General features: G+C 35.1%; 1 protein-coding gene and 2 long non-coding RNA genes across 5 annotated transcripts; 1 reads left to right on the top strand and 2 right to left on the bottom strand.

Annotated features, from left to right (window-relative positions):
• Positions 1 to 7,859: 7,859 nt before the first annotated feature.
• LOC118438779 lies at positions 7,860 to 9,819 on the bottom strand. Its single transcript, XR_004837058.1, has 4 exons — positions 8,479 to 9,819; positions 8,312 to 8,386; positions 8,150 to 8,216; positions 7,860 to 8,074 (listed from the first exon to the last, which is right to left on the bottom strand). It is a non-coding gene; the product is annotated as an uncharacterized LOC118438779 (long non-coding RNA).
• Positions 9,820 to 12,233: 2,414 nt separating this feature from the next.
• LOC118438778 lies at positions 12,234 to 19,336 on the bottom strand. Of its 2 annotated transcripts, XR_004837056.1 has the most exons (4): positions 19,224 to 19,336; positions 14,597 to 14,922; positions 12,399 to 13,613; positions 12,234 to 12,348 (listed from the first exon to the last, which is right to left on the bottom strand). It is a non-coding gene; the product is annotated as an uncharacterized LOC118438778 (long non-coding RNA). The 2 variants fall into 2 exon arrangements; XR_004837057.1 differs by lacking the exons at positions 12,234 to 12,348; positions 12,399 to 13,613 and adding an exon at positions 14,307 to 14,524.
• LOC110859532 (histone lysine acetyltransferase CREBBP) lies at positions 13,612 to 19,230 on the top strand. Of its 2 annotated transcripts, XM_035859516.1 has the most exons (5): positions 13,612 to 14,002; positions 14,496 to 14,543; positions 14,661 to 14,976; positions 18,453 to 18,696; positions 19,085 to 19,230. In XM_035859516.1, the coding sequence occupies exons 2-4, from the start codon at positions 14,500 to 14,502 to the stop codon at positions 18,654 to 18,656; spliced, it is 564 nt and encodes a 187-aa protein (XP_035715409.1). In that variant the 5' UTR covers positions 13,612 to 14,002; positions 14,496 to 14,499; the 3' UTR covers positions 18,657 to 18,696; positions 19,085 to 19,230. The 2 variants fall into 2 exon arrangements, with proteins under 2 accessions (XP_035715409.1, XP_021964187.1); XM_022108495.2 differs by having other exon boundaries at positions 18,453 to 19,230.
• Positions 19,337 to 21,964: the final 2,628 nt, after the last annotated feature.

A 21,964-nucleotide genomic window follows, 5' to 3' on the forward strand; every position in this document is an offset into this window, starting at 1 on the left:
TTTCCATATGGAAACATGCACAGTGGGCATGACTCATCGAATATGACTCATCGAAGCTTCTCTTAAATCTTCTTTCATTGCATAGCAAAAATATTCCCAAACGTGAATTATGTGTGTAGAATCTATCCCAAAAATTATTGGCTTTAATCCACTCGAAAGTCAATAATTGTTTGAAAACCTTTGAGAAAATTAGGTTTGAAAGTGTAGTAAGATTTCATCTTACGTACATAAACGCAACATGTTTTAACGAAGATCACCAGCTGTAACATTTAAACGTGCTTTCCTACAAAATGTAATAAAGAAAAGGGCCATACTACCAAATAGCCCATTCGCTGCGAATAATTCGCATTCATCGCCGACAGAATCGCAAATAATAGTTTCAAACAGAACTAAATACATGAGCCAGAGGTCCTAAGCTGCCTGGAATTAAACTACTATTTTCGTAAGATTCACCCTTAACCGAACGGACCGCTATACCAATTTTCAAAATAGGAAGTCACAAATATGTAAGGTCATAAAGCACAAATATAAAATTTCTTTCGGTCGATGTACATAAATTACTTTACCTTAGGAATTCATAAAACTCTTTCGTTTGTATTAAATCATTGCATATGTACATGCAGAATAATATCGCCTGATTTGCCATTTTTTTGTTATATTGAAAAACTTGGGATTTTTGGTAAATCTGAGAGTTTTGGGATACTTCTAAATCTTTCGGGAATTTTAGATATTTTTAAGGGTAGATAATAATGAAGAAAAGTAGATAATGCAAGGTAGCAAAGGGTAGATGATAGATGCCGGAACCTAGTGAACTTTTCGATACGGAGAGTTTCTTAACTTTATTAAATTTCCTAATCTTGATCTTAACTGTTAATTTTAACTGCATCGCCAGGGGAACGAGTTCGAAATGAAATTTCCCTTTTTTAAATATATTGTTTGATATGACATCTAGTTGGATCAAAATACTTTGGGCGACAACAACCACTCCCAAGGCATTTCGGAACACTAACAAAACTTTTAGTTGTGGTTCTCCAAAATTTAACAGAGATCAGTATAATAGATCGCATTTCATTAAGAATACATAACGTAAACTTTTGGTATAAAGTTTTTTCTTGCAAAAACCATCATGCAAACATCATCTTTACCTTGTAATTATTTGCATGGGTAAAAAATAAATTATGTAAATATGTAGATTTGCACACCCTGCCTATTTTATCCGATATAAATATGTTTATGCTTAATAATAAGAGTAATTTAATAATAAGAGTATAATTTTAAAAATAGTTTAACCCTTAGCCGAGGAGAAACGGTAACTATGTTTGGCGTTGCTGCGGGGCGTTTCGATGACCACAATTGTGATCATTCGGGAAGCCAAAAAATAATTAAAATCTGACATGTTCTAAATCTGGAGACATTTATTATATGAGTTGCTTAGATTCGGGACGATTTTATAAATGCTCAATTCGGGAGAACGGCAAAACACGTTAGGAGAAAATTAACTGCGGGACAACGTCAATAAATATCATTTAAAATGATGAGTATTAAAATTTAAGTGTAACATAGTAAAGCAAAGTTGCATGATAATTTTAGAGTTATGAACTACGACTATGGTGCAAAATTATGACTGCAAAACTACTCAAGACATTTGTAAAATGGAGCTATTGATCCAAAACCACACATGTTTGTGGATCTACATAAGGGTTTTTTTTATCTGGGATCAAGAGTTCTGACTAACTATATGCATTCATTTGGTATATTTTAATTTTTAAATGCAGCCAAGACCTCAACCTAGACGAGGAGATCAATTTGATAATTTATGAGTTTGATAGTAGGTGTATATAATCGTTTATTTATTGGCGACGCTGGTTTTACCTCATATTTTGAATCTTAAATAATCCCCTGTACCTTTATAAATTGGCTGAGATAGTTGGTGTACTTACCAAAATATTTGTCGAGCTTCTGGGAAAACCCGAAACTAATTTCTCCCACTAGTTTTTCATCAACGTTGAAAATTAGCAAAAATGAACATGTCCTGGCAAAACCAAGATTACACGAGACGGGTGTGGTTTGGCCTCAATAATTTTCCGTTATAAATTTCTTGAATAGTTTTAGCAGTTAGTAAACCAGAGTCAAAAATTTTACATGCAACCCATCCTATGCAAAGCAGGGGCGAAGTTATATCAAAGTGACCTAGTGTTACCACGATTTGTTCTGATTCTGAATCAAGGCCCTAATAATTTTAGTTTTTAGTGTCAACGTGTTTTGCCGTTTCCCGAATCAGCTAAATAATTTTTACCACGGAAATATCCGTTGTCCAGCACCTGACGTGAAAACGTGAAAAGCCGTTGACCCCGAAGGCAGAGACTTTTTTTGTGAACGGCTTTTCACGGTCTCCCGAATTAAAGCAGAAAGTCTAAAACGTTTTTAAACGGTCTCCCATGGCTAAGGATCAAATAGACTTTTGTAAAATTTTAAGAGCATACTTCCCTCTTAAAATTATTATGTAAAACTTTTCTTACACGCACATAATAAATGTATGTGAACATTTTATAATGATAATATTGAGAGAAGCTAAAAAATGACTCATTTCAAAGATTTTCCTTCTGTCCATATTAATTTAAGGCGTGAATTTTACCTAACAATGGTAAAATCGGCATATTCCTTTAATCATCAATTTTAAGGGAATTTTAAGGGAACTCAATTTTAGCGCCTAAAACGACAAGCTGCAAAAATAACCAGGGGAAAAATTTTGGATAAATCGTCACGCCAAAAGTTGGCAAAGATTATAGTCTTGGAATATCAGTAACTCGATGCTACTCGTATTTCACAGTGGATCGACCCAAGTACAAGTTATTTAGTTTAATATTTCCCTGCATACAATTTCGGAAATATTTCTTTTTTATACGTAAAATACGTATCAATTTATTATTTGGATATCTAGAAAATATGGAATATATATAATCACCATCAAGAAAATTTGTAACCAACTTGAATCACTTTTTGAAATCACTTGAAAATGCGCTCGGTACATGTTCCTACTGTGACAAACTAAAATTGCACACCATTTATCGTGATATGCATAGAAAGAAATTCAAGTGTGCGAACAATTCATACGTATTTACCACGTAAGAAAGTCTGACATCCGAAACCGCCGTACTCACTAGCAATAAATTTGACTAGCAAAGCTATAAACTTCGGTGTAGAAAAAAGATTCCTTGACGGAGTTAAAATTTCAAGGGAATGTCCCTCCTGCGTATTTACAAATGCGCAAGTGCAAAACCATAATCTTCTCTTCTTAAAAAGCATTAAATTATCGAAAAAGTATGGTTAGCGATCGCCCTGCATACTTACATAAGCTCCAAGTCCTATGTAACATCAACCTAACAATGAGGAGGTGTCAGGTGGTTATCGCCAATGTGGACGGGACTAATTTTAAATTATTCAGGCCCAGAAATAAGCCCACCCGTATTTTTTCGTGTTCCTGAATGGGCATATTTACGCCCGTGGCGGAATTTTCAAAAAAATTCAGCCAATATCCTGATTTTTTAAAACGCTGTAACTTTTCGAATTTGAGCCCGATTTCAAAAATTGAATACAATTTGTGCTCAGAATTGATTCCCTGAAAATATAAAAATTCATTTTCAAAAAGTTTTTAATTTTCAAAAAATTATCGTTTTTTTTCATTTCTAAAAACTCAGAAATGGCATGAAAATATTAAACATTTTTTGAAAATTAATTTTTATATTTTCAAGGAAGTAATTCTGAACACAAATTGTATTCAATTTTTGAAATCGGGCTAAAATTCGAAAAGTTACAGCGTTTTTAAAAATCAGGATTTTGGCTGAATTTTGTTTGAAAATTCCGCCACGGGCATAAATATGCCCATTCAGGAACACGAAAAAATACGGGTGGGCTTATTTTTGGTCCTGAACAATTTAAAATTAGTCCCGTCCATATTGGCGATAACCACCTGACACCTCTCCATTGTAAGATCTGTGCATAACGAATGACACAAGTTCTCATCGTTCGCTTGTTCAGAACTGTTCACCTTTCTTAATTTATCACATCGGAACTCCACCCAAACTACATCAATCAATGATCAAACTTATGATACAAGCACATAATTGATGGGTAAGCTGAACAAGATATGAACAAAATCTGTGGCAATGTCATCGACCTAATTATGGACTTGCTACCTACATATGTATAAAAATTATCATTAATGTTCATTTAATTAGGAACGAAACATTTCCAGAATCTAGTTTTAGATATGATATTAAATCCATTTTTCAACGTCTCGTCACGGCCAATTTTTCTCCTTAAGGGTAAAACGATTACCTACATTATGGTTTTCCTTGTCTTGCTGTTTAGCTAGGAATTTGTGAACTTTGAGCGCAGACGTTGTTGTTGCCTTTGAGATAAAAATACGCGATAAAATGATTCTTTCATGATCATTAATCAAAATAATACGAGAATATTGATGTAATTTCATGGCATTGGTTAGTATGGCTAATAGGCTCTAACTAAATTAAGTAAAGATGCTTAAATCCAGTACAGCAAGTGTGGAAGATATGCAAAAGTGGTTGTATGTAATGGAATAGGAAGAGTTTTGCATTTTTAATTTTTATACCCACCTATAAATGAGTTGTAAATTACCATAAAAATATGTGCCAAACGAATAAAAAAGCAGACGAGTGTCCATACACGTCCAAACACAACAGAGTGCAATATGTATCAACCACACATCTTTATTGACCAAGCAGTTTTTGACCGACCTTAAGTCTTCCTCATCTCAAGTTTAATTGAATACAACACCTCGTCGGATGGATGTTGGAATCATTTTATAGCCTAGCAGAGTCGATGATTTTTGGAATTGGAAATAAAACAAGGAATTTAACAGAATTTTTTTCAAGTTACAGTAGCTATTTTTGTGACAAGTACATATGTCACAAAAAAAATTCAAGAACGGTTTGACATCTTGAGGTTTTTAGAGAACAAAACCAATTTAAACGTCCCTGTGATATACGTTATATATAATAAATGCCCATATTACTGTTATCTTTAATTCACGCATTTTTATAAATTTTCGTTTATGAAAACCAACTGATTTTGGATAACGCTGCACCCTAAATATGGTGTAGGAAGTGAGTATCGCAGTTGCTGAGGAAGGATTTTTGTGACAATTTTTTGTTTGTCGTGATATATGAGTGGAATCACAATTGTAACCAAGGCGGTTAAGTCATAGATATATTGACACCGTTTTGTTTTGAGTGCATATCTACCATAGCAATACTTATCAAAAATTGTCCGCCTATGAACTTAAGAGATATGCACCAACGTTATTACTAATTATTACATTTAAATAGCTTCATCCCTGCCGACTGACCTGCTTGGCCGCCTGTCTGCACATAGATAAATTCGACGCACTCAACGATTACGTTATATGTAAATCCGTGTGACACTTACAAGGGACACTCACGACCTGTCGTTTGAGTCTAGGGTACCAACTATGTTTTTTAGAATCTACTAGGACCCCAGATGAAGGATTCATTCATATTTCTGTGTAAAACTCATATTTGGCGCCATGGCGTGGCGCCAAATTCGCCAAATTTGATGGTTTTTCATTTTAAAACCGCCGTAACTTTTGAAATCCTGGACGGATTTTCAAAATTTTTGGCAAAAATCATGACAAGGAGTTCAACTTTCGTATTCTATGAAATTTTTTCCAAAATTGTCGCTTTTAACTTTTCCCAAAATTTCGAAATTTCGGGTTCGTCGAAAAAATGCTAAAAATATCTCAAAAATTAAAATTTTTTTATTTTTATTTTTTTCTCTAAAATTTCGACTTTTCTGATCATTTTAAGCATAAAATTTTAAAAATCCGACATAAACTGCAAAAGTTATGGGGGTTTGAAATTGGTCGAAAATGCAAATTTTTAAGTTTGGCGCCACGCCATGGCGCCAAATATGAGTTTTACACGGAAATATGAATGGATCCTTCATCTGGGGTCCTAGTAGATTCTGAAAAACATAGTGGGTACCCTGGACTCAAACGACAGGTCGTGAGTGTCCCTTGTTAGTGTCATTGTATTGTACGTATTAATATGTATATGTAAATAGAATTTGACAGTTTAACAAACCTTGAAGTATTCAACTCAACTTATATATTGCCATTACTAACCATTTTGTTCGACAATGAACGTTTGCTAGCTTACCAAATTTTTAAAAACTGGGGATTAAGCAGCTAATCAGAATTGATAAATTCTAGGACAATTTTGTCCAGGTAACAGTACGCCTTTACATGCGTAATTAATCAGCCCAATTAATTTATACTTTCCTCTCTCCACTGACTACATAGGTAGAAAGTAAGATTGTGCTAACTGGATGAATATTTCAAACTAAAATTAACAATCTTTCTATGGTACTTCGAACCCATCCTCGTGGGCTTATTAGAGCCATGACGGTGGACGAAATTATCGAGAAACTTCAGTCCAAAGCATGCGACACATCAATGTTGCTTCTGGAGCTGCTACTTAAACTGAAGATCAATGTGAAGCCTATTTATCTTACGCTTACGAAGATTCGCTCATCTCCTTGAACAAGTTAACGAAATCAAGTATCCTATTACTTACATATAACGAGATATAAATCAATTATGCGCTGAATTCATGTACATATCATAAATTTCCAGTGAGTGGATTCATCTACACTACAAGTTCCCATTACCCCTATTGCATTGTATCAAATGTGCCATCATAAGTTGTGAGGAGAAAAATGAGAAAATTATAAACTATTCCACGTAAAGTTTTACAATGTTTTTTTGCAATTGTTGTTTTTGCAATTTTTTGCAACCGTTTTGAAATGGTGTAGGCATTTCAAAATGTAAGACATGCAAAAAGTGTTTTTTGCTAACGGAGGATGGAAAAATAGAAATTTCTTGCAACATTTCAGCTCCTGTGCCTACATACGAACGAAGTGAAATCTTTTTAAGGCAAAATTTGACTAGCTGGGCGAAGAATATCTAAAATCTTGGACTCACGAAGACTCAAAGTTCTTGATTAAGAAATAGACACTAAAATATTTTTCAGATGAGCAATGTTACGTGCACACTTGAAAACTACAGAAATTTAAGGATTTAAAAAAGGTCTTGAAGGGAATTATGAGTTGGGACTATAAGAAAATATGATGCAGGAACTTTCCCAAATTCCCGAGTTACATAACGCTAAATTATTTCGTAAAAATAAAGTATTTCATAAAAATCTTAACATTGACTCATTACATGCGGGACAATGCTACCTATAATTAATTAATCGTTGAAGGATTAATAGAATTGATTAATAATTTAGAGGTCACCGAGAATTTTTTCCTAAATATTTAAGTGTAGATTAATTCGTTTGAAAATTTCCAAAGTGTCTGGAAATTTAATTCCAGCGATGACTATAATACTGCTAAAAGGGAAGTCCATATATACATTACCTTGCATAAAGGCGGTTGTGTCCTTTCGGACTGTGTCTTACTCGCGTTAAGCTTAACATGAAAAGGATAGGAAAGGTAGGATCGAATTATCTGGTTTTTGTCATAACAGAGTATATGGACATTCCCTCATTCGTTTTATCTATTTTTCAATTTCTAATTGAGCTGAAACAGCCAAAACAGATACAAACTGTCTTGACATTAAAATTGATGAAATTCTCACGAAATTTATGTGGCATTGAGGAACTGTGTTAAATATGTCTTTAGTTAAGTATTTGTTCTGGTGTCAAATTTGAGTAATTGCATAAATGAGTCGAAGCATGTAATTATTTGTGGTACATAGTAACCATCAAATTAACTTGGAAAGCTAAAATTTAAACTATTTATACATATATGTAAATAATCCTACTTATTTATTTATGTATAACTTGCTCTTTACTATTTAAAAGTATACTTAAGTCTTGACATCTTAACTTAATCTCGACTTCACGGGATGAAGAAACGGGAAGATGAAAGCCAGCCGGTAAGAATTTTGAGAAATTTTCGGTGTCAAGTTGGAAGTCGAATCTGTTGATTGGGAATATTTCATCTGAACCGGAATCTAAATATTTATCATGCACAAAAGTTAATCCATTGTCGGAAACCCTTAACAAAAACATGGCTTATTTTACTGTACCTTTATCTTTTGAAACCTTTCCAAAATTAGCGAAATCATGCTCGTCTATGGAATGAAGATTCGTTTCCTACACCCAGCAAAAGTTGATAAATACGTTGTTTTAATTATTTTCGAATTTTTCTTACTCGAATTACATATTTGTTCAAGTATAAAAATTCTTACGTATTGATATAGTTTCGAATTTGCATGGGAAGATGGCACTCTTCCGTACGTCGACGCTTGCCTAACGAACGGCCCCTTTAAGCAAAACAACAGCAATTTTTCAAAAATTGTGAAATCAAAACGGTGCAATTAAAAGCTAGTCGTGATCAATTTAATTGTTAGTTTACCGTAGTTTATTCGTGTGTCGCAAATCAGGAGTTATACACAGCTTTTCAGGTCAAGACAGCAATAAAGTTTATAATCTCAAAACTAAAATTTAAAATTTATGATGTCAATTTTATTTAATGTCACATTCTGCATTCGCAAATATGTATAGGTAGCTGGAAATGAAAGCGCTGCAGGGTCCGTCTCATTTTTGTTCCTTGTGATATTACTTTTTTCCTTATTTTTCTGCCATTTTTTTCAAATTTCTTTGTGATGTATTTTAAATTATTAATATCAACATATGTACGAGAATGTTGTAGTGGAAAAAGATGTAAAATTGTACTTCACTTGTCAATATTTTTACGGATATTTATGTTAAATTCATTATTAAGACTTGTGGCGATATAAACCGAATAGTTATCACATTTTAATTAAAAATTTGTAAAACTTTGTCGTCGTGAGTAAGAGAAAGGATGACGCAATCAACAATTTAAAAATTTATCCACACGTTGGAAAAAAGTTTTACAAGAATTTGGACAAATTTTACACAAATTTGGATAAATTTGCCATGGTTAGGCTATCATCCTTTTTACTCAACCTTAAGCAAATTTTGTTTATATTTAGACTGTAAATGTCTTACTCAATTCTGAACAAAATAAATCACACAAATTTCGTATATATTTCTGCATTTGCTATTTATGTACCTATGTGTGTCCGTATAAGTATGTACATTCTTAAAAAATACTTACATGACCTTCCTCCTCCACGTCACTGAATTGTGACGGGAGTGTGTGCCACGTTGGCATGCCACGTCACCGTTCCATAATCCGAACGGGTTGGTATATTACATACAAATTTTTCATAATTTCTAACTAATCTGAAACTTGTGACCTTTTAAGATGAAGCCTTGTAGTAAATTTCTGGACGACGAAATTAAATAACTAAAATATTTAAGATAAAATAAATTTTTCACTTTAAGCTGAACATATTTCTGAGCTGAGTGAAAGAAATTTGGCCTCTATTCAATCCACGCAATGTTTTACGACTTGTTTAAAAAACGATAAAAACCAAAACAATAAAGGCCCAGAATGAAATACAATGGGGGACGGTGTGCACCAAGAATGTCACCCAATATGTAAAATTGTGATGCGGTATGAGATCCTCGTATTTATGCACTACACTCTTAAAAATAAGGCTACTTTTTCCAACGTAAATAAACACCCTCTGAATTATAAGTTGCCTATGCAAAGTCGAAACTTACCGCACGAATTAATGCGTTAATTTTATTCATTTTCAAGTTAAGGTTAATATGGACTAACAATGGAGGTCTCCCAACGTACATATGCTCACAAATTTGAACCAAACTAGCGTCAATCAATCACAAATATAATTAGCATGAAATTTGCAAATGGAACTATTTGTCAATGAGCAGGCTTGGCAGAGATATTTGCATCCAAAGCGGGATAAATGCGCAGTAAATTTGGAAAATGAAAAATTTGCCAGCCTTGGGGGTGCGTTTTCTCCTCTTTTTATGCAAATATCTCCGCCAAACTTGCTCATTGGCAGATAGTTCCATTTGCAAATTTCATACTAATTATATTTGTGATCGATTGACGCTAGTTTGATCCAAATCTGTGAGTATACGTTGGGAGACCTCCATTGTGAGTTTGTTTCCGGATACATATGTACTTAATAATGTACGCCTAATTTAAGCCACTCTCTATTAACGTATAATCGAGAGCAATTACCATAAACAAGGGTATCTCAATGTCACTGTATAAATATCTTGTATGTACTTCTATGGGCAATTATGGCCGAAAGGGGTCTGATGAATAAATCAATCAATAAATAAATCAATCAATAAGGGTATTAATATTTTTAAGAGTGTGGTTAAATTGACAAATATAACCGTTAGTGTTACATGCATGCACTATGCACGTTCTTTCGCCGGATTACGTTGCATTGCTCAAGGAAATAAACTTATTTACTTACTTGAACTGGTTTAAGTATCCGTATAATTAGTTCAACTTAAGCAAACAAGTCTCGTGCAAATCTCGCAAAACATTTTTTCTTTAAGAATATTTAAGTTTCAAATGTACCCAGTAAATCGTCCTACAAGTTTTATGGGGCTCCTCTGTCATGCATAATGCGGCATACACTTACCTGGCACGGGATAAATCAAATTGTAATATATTTGATTGATGCTATTTGTCCGAAACCAGCTTATTCGTTGTAATTAATAAATTAGTGGTGCTTTAAGTTTAATTGGGGCGAAAGGGCAAAATAAACTGACAAATAAATATCAATTATGCGGTAAAATAAAGCCATTCGAGTTATACCTATTCTCGTCATGCTGCTATCTCACATAGTGTACAATTCCATATTCAATATGTAATCAGATAAATGGAAATCATGGAAATTCATAAAATAGCATCTCAATTTTTGCATTTTCATGAAGAGATACACTCTGTATCACCTTCTCCTGCGAAATATGAGAACGGGTTTTGTGGAACATTTGGTTCATCTTTGGTGAGCTCCACCGCAATATAATTGGTTATCGTTATAGTTTGTGGGTGGATTTGGCCCAGCAAATTCGGGCACACGCCAAATCGATGAACCGTTAGGGGGCTTAGATAATTAACACAAAACAATTAAAAACCGTGACGCTAGATTGAAGACGAAAAATCAGATTACATTTTATTTAGTAATATATCATTTGTGTTTTTTCCGTCGATAGGTTAGGTATTCTCACCTTCATAAATCTTAAATAAGGGTTAAGCTTTACTGAAGTCAAAAGTTCAAAATTTAGGAACTAAGTCAAAATCCTTAATGGAAACTAAAATCGATTGCAAGATAGTTTTTTACTTAGAGCAATGAGAAGGCCGCCACTGAGGACGAAGGCGAAGATGAAATAGTGTTGCATTATTTTGGACGATAATTTTCGTTGAATAGTTTGGTTAAATGCTAAGTTGAATTGCTAATCTCTTCTCAATTAAGATCCAAACTGCCGACTTGCTTGTATTTTCAATTTTTATAACTTTTCCATGTCCTTTACGGTCGCAATTTTAGCTCACTTGTGAATCCTACATATATAATTTATTTATATTCGCGATATATCCCGTAGTTGATGATGGACACCCGTCTAGAGATTGGAAACTACATGTTTATGGGTACCAGTACCACCGACTTAAATTATACATACTTACAATGCGATGACGCCAGCGGTCTCGCTCCGATTTGGCGAAACCACGATAATTAAATATGTAAGTTGAGATAAATAATTAAACACCTGCTTCAGGATTCTTTGTTCCCGACGACTGTGGAGACCGACTTGGCCACGTGCGACGTGAAGAAATGCAACTCAGCCAACTCAAATCCAGAAGCGTTCGTGTATTTGAGCAACTTTGCCAAGGTGGGGGCGTAACTTGGGGCTTACATGTATTTACAGGCGAATTCTCCAAATCTGGGAAAATCCACGGGAGTTTCGTAACACTGGATGAAAAATTTGCCGTCTGGGAAAATAATGCGAAAGTTTTTTTTAGCTCCATTGAATTCGTGCTGGAAACCGTAAAATTAGAGTTTTACTTCGGTTGGCGTAAAATTCAGGACAAAAATCCATCAACTTTTCGTAAATTTTATTTTTGGACGTAACAAATTTTAATTTATTAATCATGAATAAGTACAATTTTAAATATTAGTATAGCCTATGTACGTAACATGCAAATACAAAAGTATTAGAATAATGTACTGATCATTTTTTTTATTCAACACGTTACTCATATTGAAACTCGAAACCGGTCCCAGCATTGATAAAATCCGACTGAAAGAGCACGAGACCAGCACCATCCTGGAATGTTACACTGGATGGAATTGTATTCCCACAAAATCTGCAACTGTAAAAATACAATGAATTTGGGTCTTGAAGGGTATAAAAAAACCTTACACTGTCACGAGAACATAACGGCCATCGGACCAATTGTAAATCATGATTGAGTCGTCATATCGACAGTTGGATCTAGCTTGAAGATCCACCCGGTCATACGCTCGTCACAAATATCTTCACAACGTGACGAAAAGTGAATTCTGCACGGAAGTTCCTTCAGTTCGTTGAATAACTCATGTCTTGTGGTCATTTTGGTGCAGGTCTCGTCCCTCAACTCGTTGGACACCTCGGTATGTTCCCTTGTTAGTTAAATTCCATATCTGTCAGGCACACTTGATGTACATAGAATGAATGGAATTGCTATTTGCTTATCTAATAAATTTTATGAATTTTATGGTACGGACATGTCTGTCTTTATTTATGAATGTTTTTTATGGAAAAACGCGAATCACGAATGCTGTACAATATTTCATGAATATCTTTATGGGCCTGTGGCCCAAAAACGGAAGGCAGTCAAATTCAATTCAGGTAAATACTTGCCTTCACTAAAAACCACGAATATGGGTTTTAGATTTTGATATTTCTTTATCACGAAATCGTTTCGAAACTACTTTCATAACATGACTTTTTTTACTAACATACTGGATGAAAGAGATTAACGAGCTAGATATCAAACCATTTCGTTGTTCGAGAATATTGGGGTTGGATTATTGCATTTTTAGAAAAATCATATACAAAATCTGGGATGGAGTTGTTTCAGTTTTTTTTAAATAAACATCACTTATATGACAATAAAGGCACGAAGATCTGAAAATTTGGCATACATGTTTTATTTTTAGTATGAAATAGATAAATAAATAATTCATGTCTTTCATTGCTTCTGGACTAATTGTTTAAAACATTTTAGTATAGATGTATTATACCCGTTTTCTTATGTATATGTTATTAAATTATACTGGCTGAATAGAGTTTAGCGCACAGTGGGTAGCTTAAATATTAAAATAAATAAATATTGCCAAATATGGTCAACTCACTAGTCCGCTGACACACTGGTTTTACCCCTTCGTTACATGCGTTTAACAGTTTATTTTTAGCTTTTCTCACAAAAATTATTTTCAGCTGTCAAAAACCGGTTTGAACTATTTTTACCTGTTACAAGGTTTACTATTATTATTGTTTTTCTCTAAAAAGAGAGAGGTCATTAGTCTGCAGAACGCAAGATAAATTTAGAAGCAGACCTTTTGGTCCTGCACAAGGTAGACAGGTCACGTGTACCTGGAAAGATGGGGACACTCGGTTAATGCTCCCTAATTTATTGTATGCATTTAGAGAGAAATTATTATTCCTGGAAATATACAAATACATACATCAATGCATTCAAAGCACCCTTGATGCCTAACCACATTTATGTATTTATATATACATATTGGTTAAATTTAATGTCTTTATTAACCAAACACCTCAGTTACAAACTAACCTCGCACCAGAGCAGACAATCAAATCACACATTTCTTTAAATTGAAAATATAAGAACTTGTGTGCAAAATAAAGTTGACAAATTGTGACTCATTACCATCAGCACGTGCTGACTTAAGTATTGGATAGTTAATTAATTGCGTAACACATTTTTTAACAATATTAAATTCATTCAAAATTCCTACAAGGTATGTGCAAAAGTAGCAATAATTTAAATTCTGTCTCGGTATTATGTATTGCAATTTGCAACCATACATGTTCAAAAAATATGTATTCATTCAAAGTTCATTCATCCAAAGCTTTGAAAAAATATGCATTCGTTATTTACTCATTCATAATTTGTATAAAAAAATATTCATTAATTATTCTACATTGATTCATTATTCATTTTATTCAAAATTAACAGCATTAGATGAATTTTCAACTTTCACAATGTATTGAGCAAAAAATGAAAGATGAACAAATATTTATTCATTATTCATTCACACGAATTGAATAGATTGATTCAATATTCATTTATTAGCAAATCGGAATAAAATATTCATTCAATATTCATTCAATTTTTGAATATTGACTGAATAATTTGTTCAGTCATCATTAAATGAATGAATGTGAGCATGGATGGTTGCAACCTTTGTAATTCTGAGGCAAATGAGCATTGAGCAATTCCATAAATTTCAGAATTATGGACGCTGAAGAAGTGCGTGATCCTAAACGAATCCAGTATTGGTAATTTGAAAACGTTTAAGTTATACTATTCATTTACGTAACTAATTAATTACTTGATTAGCTGATTGTTATTGACTGCATAAAATCCAGTAATTCATTGAAAATTGTTCCTTTTAGCGATGAAAGAAATTCTGCAGATTTGTCAGGCCTGCTGGAATCCCTGAACGTCCGGGATGACATGGATAGCGGTGTTGCGAGCACGGTCAACAATGGTATTCCTATGATGCAAACTGGGGTCAACGCTCATGGCTCGAATCAAGTCGTTCAGGGACATCCTGTCAACAATGTTTTGCCAGCCAATAATCAACTAAAGGCTCCACCACCGTCAAATTTAGATCCGGAAAAGCGAAGACTCATCCAACAACAACTTATCCTGCTCCTGCATGCACACAAGTGTCAGAAACGGGAAAGTGAAGTTCCAAGTTGTGGAGAAGTAAGATAAATGATTTATGTATTATTAGCTCGTCCTGCGTACAACGACACCTATTGAATTTTTCTTGTCCCTCTGTCTGTCTGCCCGTCTGTCTGTTAATCAGTTTTTTGCATCAATTGATCCTATTTAAATAGGACCATGTCCATTTTTTAGGAAATTAATAGCGCCATTCGAATCGAACTAGCTATAACAAAGTGGTGACAACCAATTGAAGTAATTGGCTCCATACGCACGAAAAGTGCAGAAGAAACGGCAGAAATACTTTGCCCGCGGGTGCCGAGAAAGTCGAAATTATGTCGAATTTATGGGTGTATTTTCCCCTTTGCTTATTTTCCACCTTTGGTGCAAAATTCCATACAACTTACGAATCTATTTTGTCCGTTTATTTTGCACCAATGCATACAGAATATGTACGGGTTAAATTTAACGCCCCACTTATTAAGCTGAAATTTGCCACTTGATAAGATGAAACCTCCCACCGGCTGAATTTTGCCCTACTTATGATTTCCGAACCACTTAATTAGCTAGTGGTTGACACTTAATTAGATTAATCCCCACTTGAAGCAAAATATACATATCTTAAGTATATTATGAGATTGCCACGAATGTTTTGACTGTCGGCACCTTCACTTACATTTACAAACCACCCAATAATACTCTTTGCTGCATAATTTTTCGACCGCAGTTGTAAGTATATCAGCTCGGATTTTATATATTTATTGCATACTAAAAAATGGCTTATGCTCAAGTTTTAAATTGAGACAATGAAAGTGAACGTTTCGAGTCTGCGGAAGAAATTTTGAAAATCGGTTTGAAGCTGAAGCATTTCTGAAACGTCTAAGGAATGGATTTATCAAGGAATAATTATACGCTATCTCTGTTCCAATTCGAAAACTTGTATTGCAAAACGACGATTACTTTTGAAAGCGATAATATAATTAATAATTTTGAATCGCTAATAGTGGAACTCCATAGAACCGTTGGCGAGTATGACCATAATGTCAAAACTGGTAAAGATACACTTATTAATTAAGACTCTCTGTATGACCGTGTATGTGTCTGTACAAAACTGTATGACCTTTGTGCGAATTGTATTTGATTTGTAAAGGTTTTGACGCAAATCCTAAGAATCAAATCATAGAAATTTGGAGGAGAGGAGTTAACAACTCATAGATAATTCGGTCTTAATTACAAAAGTTGAGTCATACAAGAATCGTGAATTTCACCATACTGCCGAAGCTGTCACAGAAGTTATCTTGATTTCTGACGCTTCTGAAGCCATTATAAAAGGACTTTAGCAAGCTTTGGTCACAATTATAAGCGATCTTATTGCTGGTCCCGGTTATTGGGTACAATCCCAGCCTAGCAGTAGATTCCCAAAAGATGTGGAGGACAACAATGTTCGAGTTTATTTTATTTCTGCTTCTGGTCAACAACTACTAAAGGATTATGTATTTTCCTGGAGATCATTTGACACAGCTGTCGCAAGATTGTGGATGATGAAATTCAGTCTTGCCGATTGGACTCAATCAATCAATCAATTTATTAAATGATATATGGCCTTTGGCCCTCATCATGTTGACAAATAATTATGAGATTATATTTATTTAAAATACGTCAGAAAAATACTCGCAAAGATCGAAAAGTTTGAAAAGTTTACAAAGGTTATTAATATGTGTTTATGAAATTCTATTCATACATTGCAATAGTTCTTGTCATAGTGTGTGAAAGGTGTGTGAAAGGAGTGTGAAAGGAAGTTGATAACGTAATGTTGAATTTAGACAAATACTTTTGGACTATGGAGTTTGTTGTAGAGCAGATAAAAAGTAGGTGGTCCACCGTAGAGTCCTGGCCTGTTGAGCATAAGGGGCAGGTTCTAAGCTTAATCCGTCTAGGTCCCAGCTTAATGGAGAATATTGAGACTCGTAGTTCAATTCGAGTTCCCCCTCGAGCTCGAATAGAGCTCGAAAAGCTTTCATTGTTATGTAATATTTGGTTTTAATTTGATTTTCCATGAATGCTTTTATCAATAATAAAATATTGCATGTACCTTGGACGAAATTTTCGAATACTTTAGTTTAAGTGGGCCCTAATCTAATTATGTATCAACCACTAGCTAATTAAGTGGTTCGGAAATCATAAGTAGGGCAAAATTCAGCCGGTAGGAGGTTCCATCTTATCAAGTGGCAAATTTCAGCTTAATAAGTGATGCGTTAAATTTAACCCAATATGTATCACCTTATGGTGTCCGTGTCACTTATCTAACAATAAGTATTACGGGGCGAGCTACGTTTTACATTACAACGGTTTATTTGGTAGGGCGTCAAATTGACCCCGTCAGATTTCCCCGCGACAGATTTCCCCGGTCATATTGACCCCGCGACAGATTGACCCCACGACAGATTGACCCCACGCCATATTGACCCCACGACAGATTGACCCCACGCCATATTGACCCCGCGACAGATTGACCCCAAGTCATATTGACCCCGCGACAGATTGACCCCCGGCAACTATTAGTTAATACACAAATAAATAGTTAATACGCATGTCCAATCATAATTTTGTTGACAAATTGTTATATTTTTAGCCCGAGTCAGGGCTTATGGAACCGTCATGTCCGTCCGTCTGTCTGTCCGGCACGATAGAGCCAAAACGGCTTAACCAATTGACTTGAAATTTTTACCATATGCATATTGGGCAAAGTTAGGAAACGAGTTCGAAGATGGGCGAAATTGGTCCCGTGGTTGACCGGTGGGGGTCATCGGAGTGGGTGGGGTATTATGCACCAAAACTTCAAAGTTGTCGTGGAGAGCTGAAATTTAGTACAGAGGTTGCTAATGGCTTATAATGCACAAAAAACTCATTCAAGTTGGAAAAATTGTTATCTTGAGGGACCCTATGGGGTGACCCATACTGATTTTTCAAAAATCATCATATCAAACTGAACTTTGGTAGAGATGTTTCTTATAGGTCCCATTGGAAGAATATGAAAGTAAATTGGTAAAATTTTTATCTGGAGCGACCCTATGGGGTGACCCATACCGATTTTTAGAAATTGCTTTAAAAAGATGAAATCTTTTGTCAAATTTATCAAAAAAATTATGATTGAACATGTCGATTCATCTAATCCATTAAACTAACACTATATGAGATGGCGTAAATGTAAGTGTAAAATTTTGGAAGAAAGGGTTAATTGCGTATGGTACGCTAGTGGAAAATGTCCATGGGACATTTTCCACTATCGTATGTATGTGTGTATTAACTAATAGTTACCGTGGGTCAATCTGTCGCGGGGTCAATATGGCGTGGGGTCCATCTGTCGCGGGGTCAATATGACGTGGGGTCAATCTGTCGCGGGGTCAATATGGCGTGGGGTCAGTCTGTCGCGGGGTCAATATGACCGGGGAAATCTGTCGCGGGGAAATCTGACGGGGTCAATTTGACATGGATTCGTTTATTTACATGTTTTCCAGTGTACCCTTCCGCATTGTGGGACCATGAAGAACGTATTGGCGCACTTGACTAACTGCCAGGCCGGAAAATCTTGCCCGGTCACTCACTGTTGGTCTTCTCGGCAAATCATATCGCATTGGAAACATTGTACGCGATCAGACTGCCCTGTCTGCCTTCCGCTCAAACAGGCTGACCGCAATAGGGCCAATCCAACTAATATTTAAGTATCGGGAGCAGGACAACTTTAAAATGAGCGCCAATAATGTACATAAACCGGAATTTCGAAATACATACAAAAATTGATTTTGTTACGATTTGCACAGTTTGGGGAAGTGATTTTTGTGAGTTAAACGGTTCCAATAATTTGGTCCAACTCCGGCCCTAGTGGGAGGGGCCCAAAGTCGCTTTTTTTCTCTACAATCCGAATCGAACGTTTTTGGAAATTTGACAAATAAATTTCAAAAAATAACTTTTGGATGAAAATTTCTAGTGTCACATTACCCCGTAAATGGAGTATCAAATTATTGGTACCCTTACATTCACAAAAATCATGTTTGCAAACTGCAAATCTTAACAAAATCAATTCTTTTAGTGGCTTTCGAGATTCCGGTTCACATTATTGCTACTCAAATATAATAAACTTGCGTATAAGCCCGTCTCCTGCCGGGCATCAGTTATCCGATTTTCAAAGGTCCACCAATTAAATTTGTTTTACTCATATATTTTTAACTAAAACTATTTCTTCGTAAACGGAAATGAACGGAATTTGTAAGGAACGTTAAACAACTTACATATGCACAATATTTCTCGTTGGACTCTTTATGACCTCCGCCCTTGTCGCTAGGTCTGACTGCATCCCTTGTAAGTATTTTGAATTTCCGCGCTATTCGAAACTCGACTTTCTTTACTCTGAGTTACGCTGTAGACATTTAATAAACATAGGAAATATATGAAATAAAAGAGAAATTTATTAATCACAAGCTACAAAGGTTTGTTTGTTAGTTTTCTTTTATGTATTTTACGAAAGTATTTAACCGACCCGATAAAGCTAAAAAATGATATCTATGTACATACATATCGTGTGTACAGAAACAAACTACGTAATTATGCATTTAATTGACACATGCATTTAGATTCGAATTTATTATATGTAAAAGACGTACCTAACGAACTAATAAAAATCCTTCGTAATCAAATCCATATTTACATCTGACAAACGTATGCAACACTGAACCCCTTCAGTTTTTTGAGTTATTGCAACCTGTGTTCAATATTTGAAATAATCTGTAATGATTCATATTTTAACACAGTAATAAACCTACTTAAACCTTACTTACTTACTACATCCTGTCATTGATTTCTATATAAATAAGTACCTAAAATATATGTTAAGAAATGGAGCCCACACATGAACTTCTAATTAGTTTAGTTGGACGGCATCCTGTATACGATTGGACCATCGGATTTACAATTTATTGATTTGGACGAACTCCACGTAAGTATTCCAAGAGGATAATCCTGTCTAAATTTAAGTTCGACGCAGAACCTTCTGCAAATCTTGGCAAGGGTGGTCCATAAATTCTATAGTATCGCGAGAGGGTTCCAATGATATCGTGGCTATGTTACAAAATTTCAAGGGGGAGGCAGGGGTCTGTGAAATAACGCTTTCCACATTACGTAATTTATGAGCGGCCCCGTAAATATAGTATTCATACATATCCAAGCAAGATTCTCATTTAAATACAATAATACTAAATATTGGGCGGCTCCATGTGCAATTGCATAATATTCTTTTACACAATACACTTATTGTGTAATATTTACTGTATACGCACCCCTTAACATAAGTTATCCCTCTGCATAAGGGAGCGTCCATAAATCACGTGATCGATCAGAGGGGGGGGGAGGGGTCTGAAATTTGTCACCTATTATCACCAAGGGTGGGGGGGGGGGGGGGTAATGGCCGCCAGTCACGTGACATGCCACGAAAAATTTTCTTTTAACTTCGGATGTAAATATTAAACTTCATAATATGTATTTACTTAATCGTTAATCTCTTTTATCTTAAATTCGAATACGGCATATTTTTTAATTTTTACTTGACAATCTTATGTAGGTCTGATTTGCATATATATACCACTCTCCCAAATTTCAGTGCACATTAATAGAATTATTATTCTCTCATTATTCTTTCAGATAATAAGTTTACGCAGTTGTCCTTAAGAAGTAAGAATGTTGAATTACTCAATATACTTACTGATTAGTATTAAATAGTTCTTTCAATAATTTTAAAATTTAATTTAACTACGGATTTGATATGGCCCAGGAATATTATTTTTGGGTTAATTTGTGTCATGTGTTTTCCTGTCGGAAATAGGTCAGTTTGGCGAAAAAACTTTTTGCGAAAAAAAATCCGAAACAAAAAATCGCATATGGCGAAAAATAGGTTTAATGGGTATGCTGTCATGTGACCGCGGGGGGGGGGGGGGTAATGAATTTATCACCATTGGTCACCAAGGGGGGGGGAGGGGGTCAAAATTGTCAAAAAATCGATCACGTGATTTATGGACGCTCCCTAAACTTAATTTTACATAATAAACGAAAAGTCATCATTGACCAAATTCAAGCATACATAAACCAACAGAACGCTAGTAATCTAAACGGCAATCTATGTTAAGATAAAATTTTCTCTGATTCCCCCTGTTTTACTTACGTATCTGCATTAGGTTCATTATATACATAGTGGGGTCATAAGTTCTCGTGAATGCATTTCCGGTAATAAATCCCAAAGTATTAGAGCTATCTGTACGAAATTTTTATGGATTAAGAAGGTATTAATATTGTTTAGAAATCATAACTTCTTTGTCAAGATTTCGTCCACGAGCAATTAGACAAGACATAACTCGTGACGGCCACAGGTTGATCGTGGTACGCGCCAATTTTCGTGCAAAAAGTATTTCAGACTTTTCACCGTTGGCAAAAAATTTAATAGAAAAAAAGGCCAGATATTTGTTGTACAGAAGTCTGACATCCGTTTAAGTATGCGGAAGTCAATACGAAGTCATCACCGTGGTGTGAATGGGAGCAAGTTGGCTGGAGAAATGAAATCTCTGTTTTTTACCGCAAAGGGTACAAGTTGAAGCCAAGAATTATTTTCAGAGTGTCCTAGAGACAAACGTTAATAACCTGAACCCTGGACCCTCCGAAAATCGCCATTGGACCTTTCAACAAGAATCTGCTCATGCGCAAGGTGCAAAATTGTCCAAAACTGGCTTCAGACGAATTTTCATGACTTTTTTTCATCCGTAGAACGGTGCTCAGTATCTGCAGACCTTAGTCCCCTAAATTATGACTGGTGGTGAAAATTATAGGTACAAGTATGCTCTAAATTTCACCCAAGTGTGGAAGGGCTGAGGTCGCACTTACTGAAGATCTGGGGCTTTTCCCTGGAAATCCGTGCGTGCCGCGATCGAGCAGTTTTCGCCACGACTTATGTCTTGTGTACAAGCCCGTGGAGGAAATTATGAAAACG

The sequence above is a fragment of the Folsomia candida genome, unplaced genomic scaffold (assembly GCF_002217175.1).
Source record: "Folsomia candida strain VU population unplaced genomic scaffold, ASM221717v1 Fcan01_Sc026, whole genome shotgun sequence".
Classification (NCBI taxonomy): domain Eukaryota; kingdom Metazoa; phylum Arthropoda; class Collembola; order Entomobryomorpha; family Isotomidae; genus Folsomia; species Folsomia candida.

Bases quoted from the DNA above. Each gene is read 5' to 3' on its own strand.
- LOC110859532 (XM_022108495.2), top strand. From the start codon at position 14,500: ATGGACGCTGAAGAAGTGCGTGATCCTAAACGAATCCAGTATTG. The intron at 14,544-14,660 runs GTAATTTGAAAA...TGTTCCTTTTAG, and splicing joins CCTAAACGAATCCAGTATTG to CGATGAAAGAAATTCTGCAG. The intron at 14,977-18,452 runs GTAAGATAAATG...CATGTTTTCCAG, and splicing joins AAGTTCCAAGTTGTGGAGAA to TGTACCCTTCCGCATTGTGG.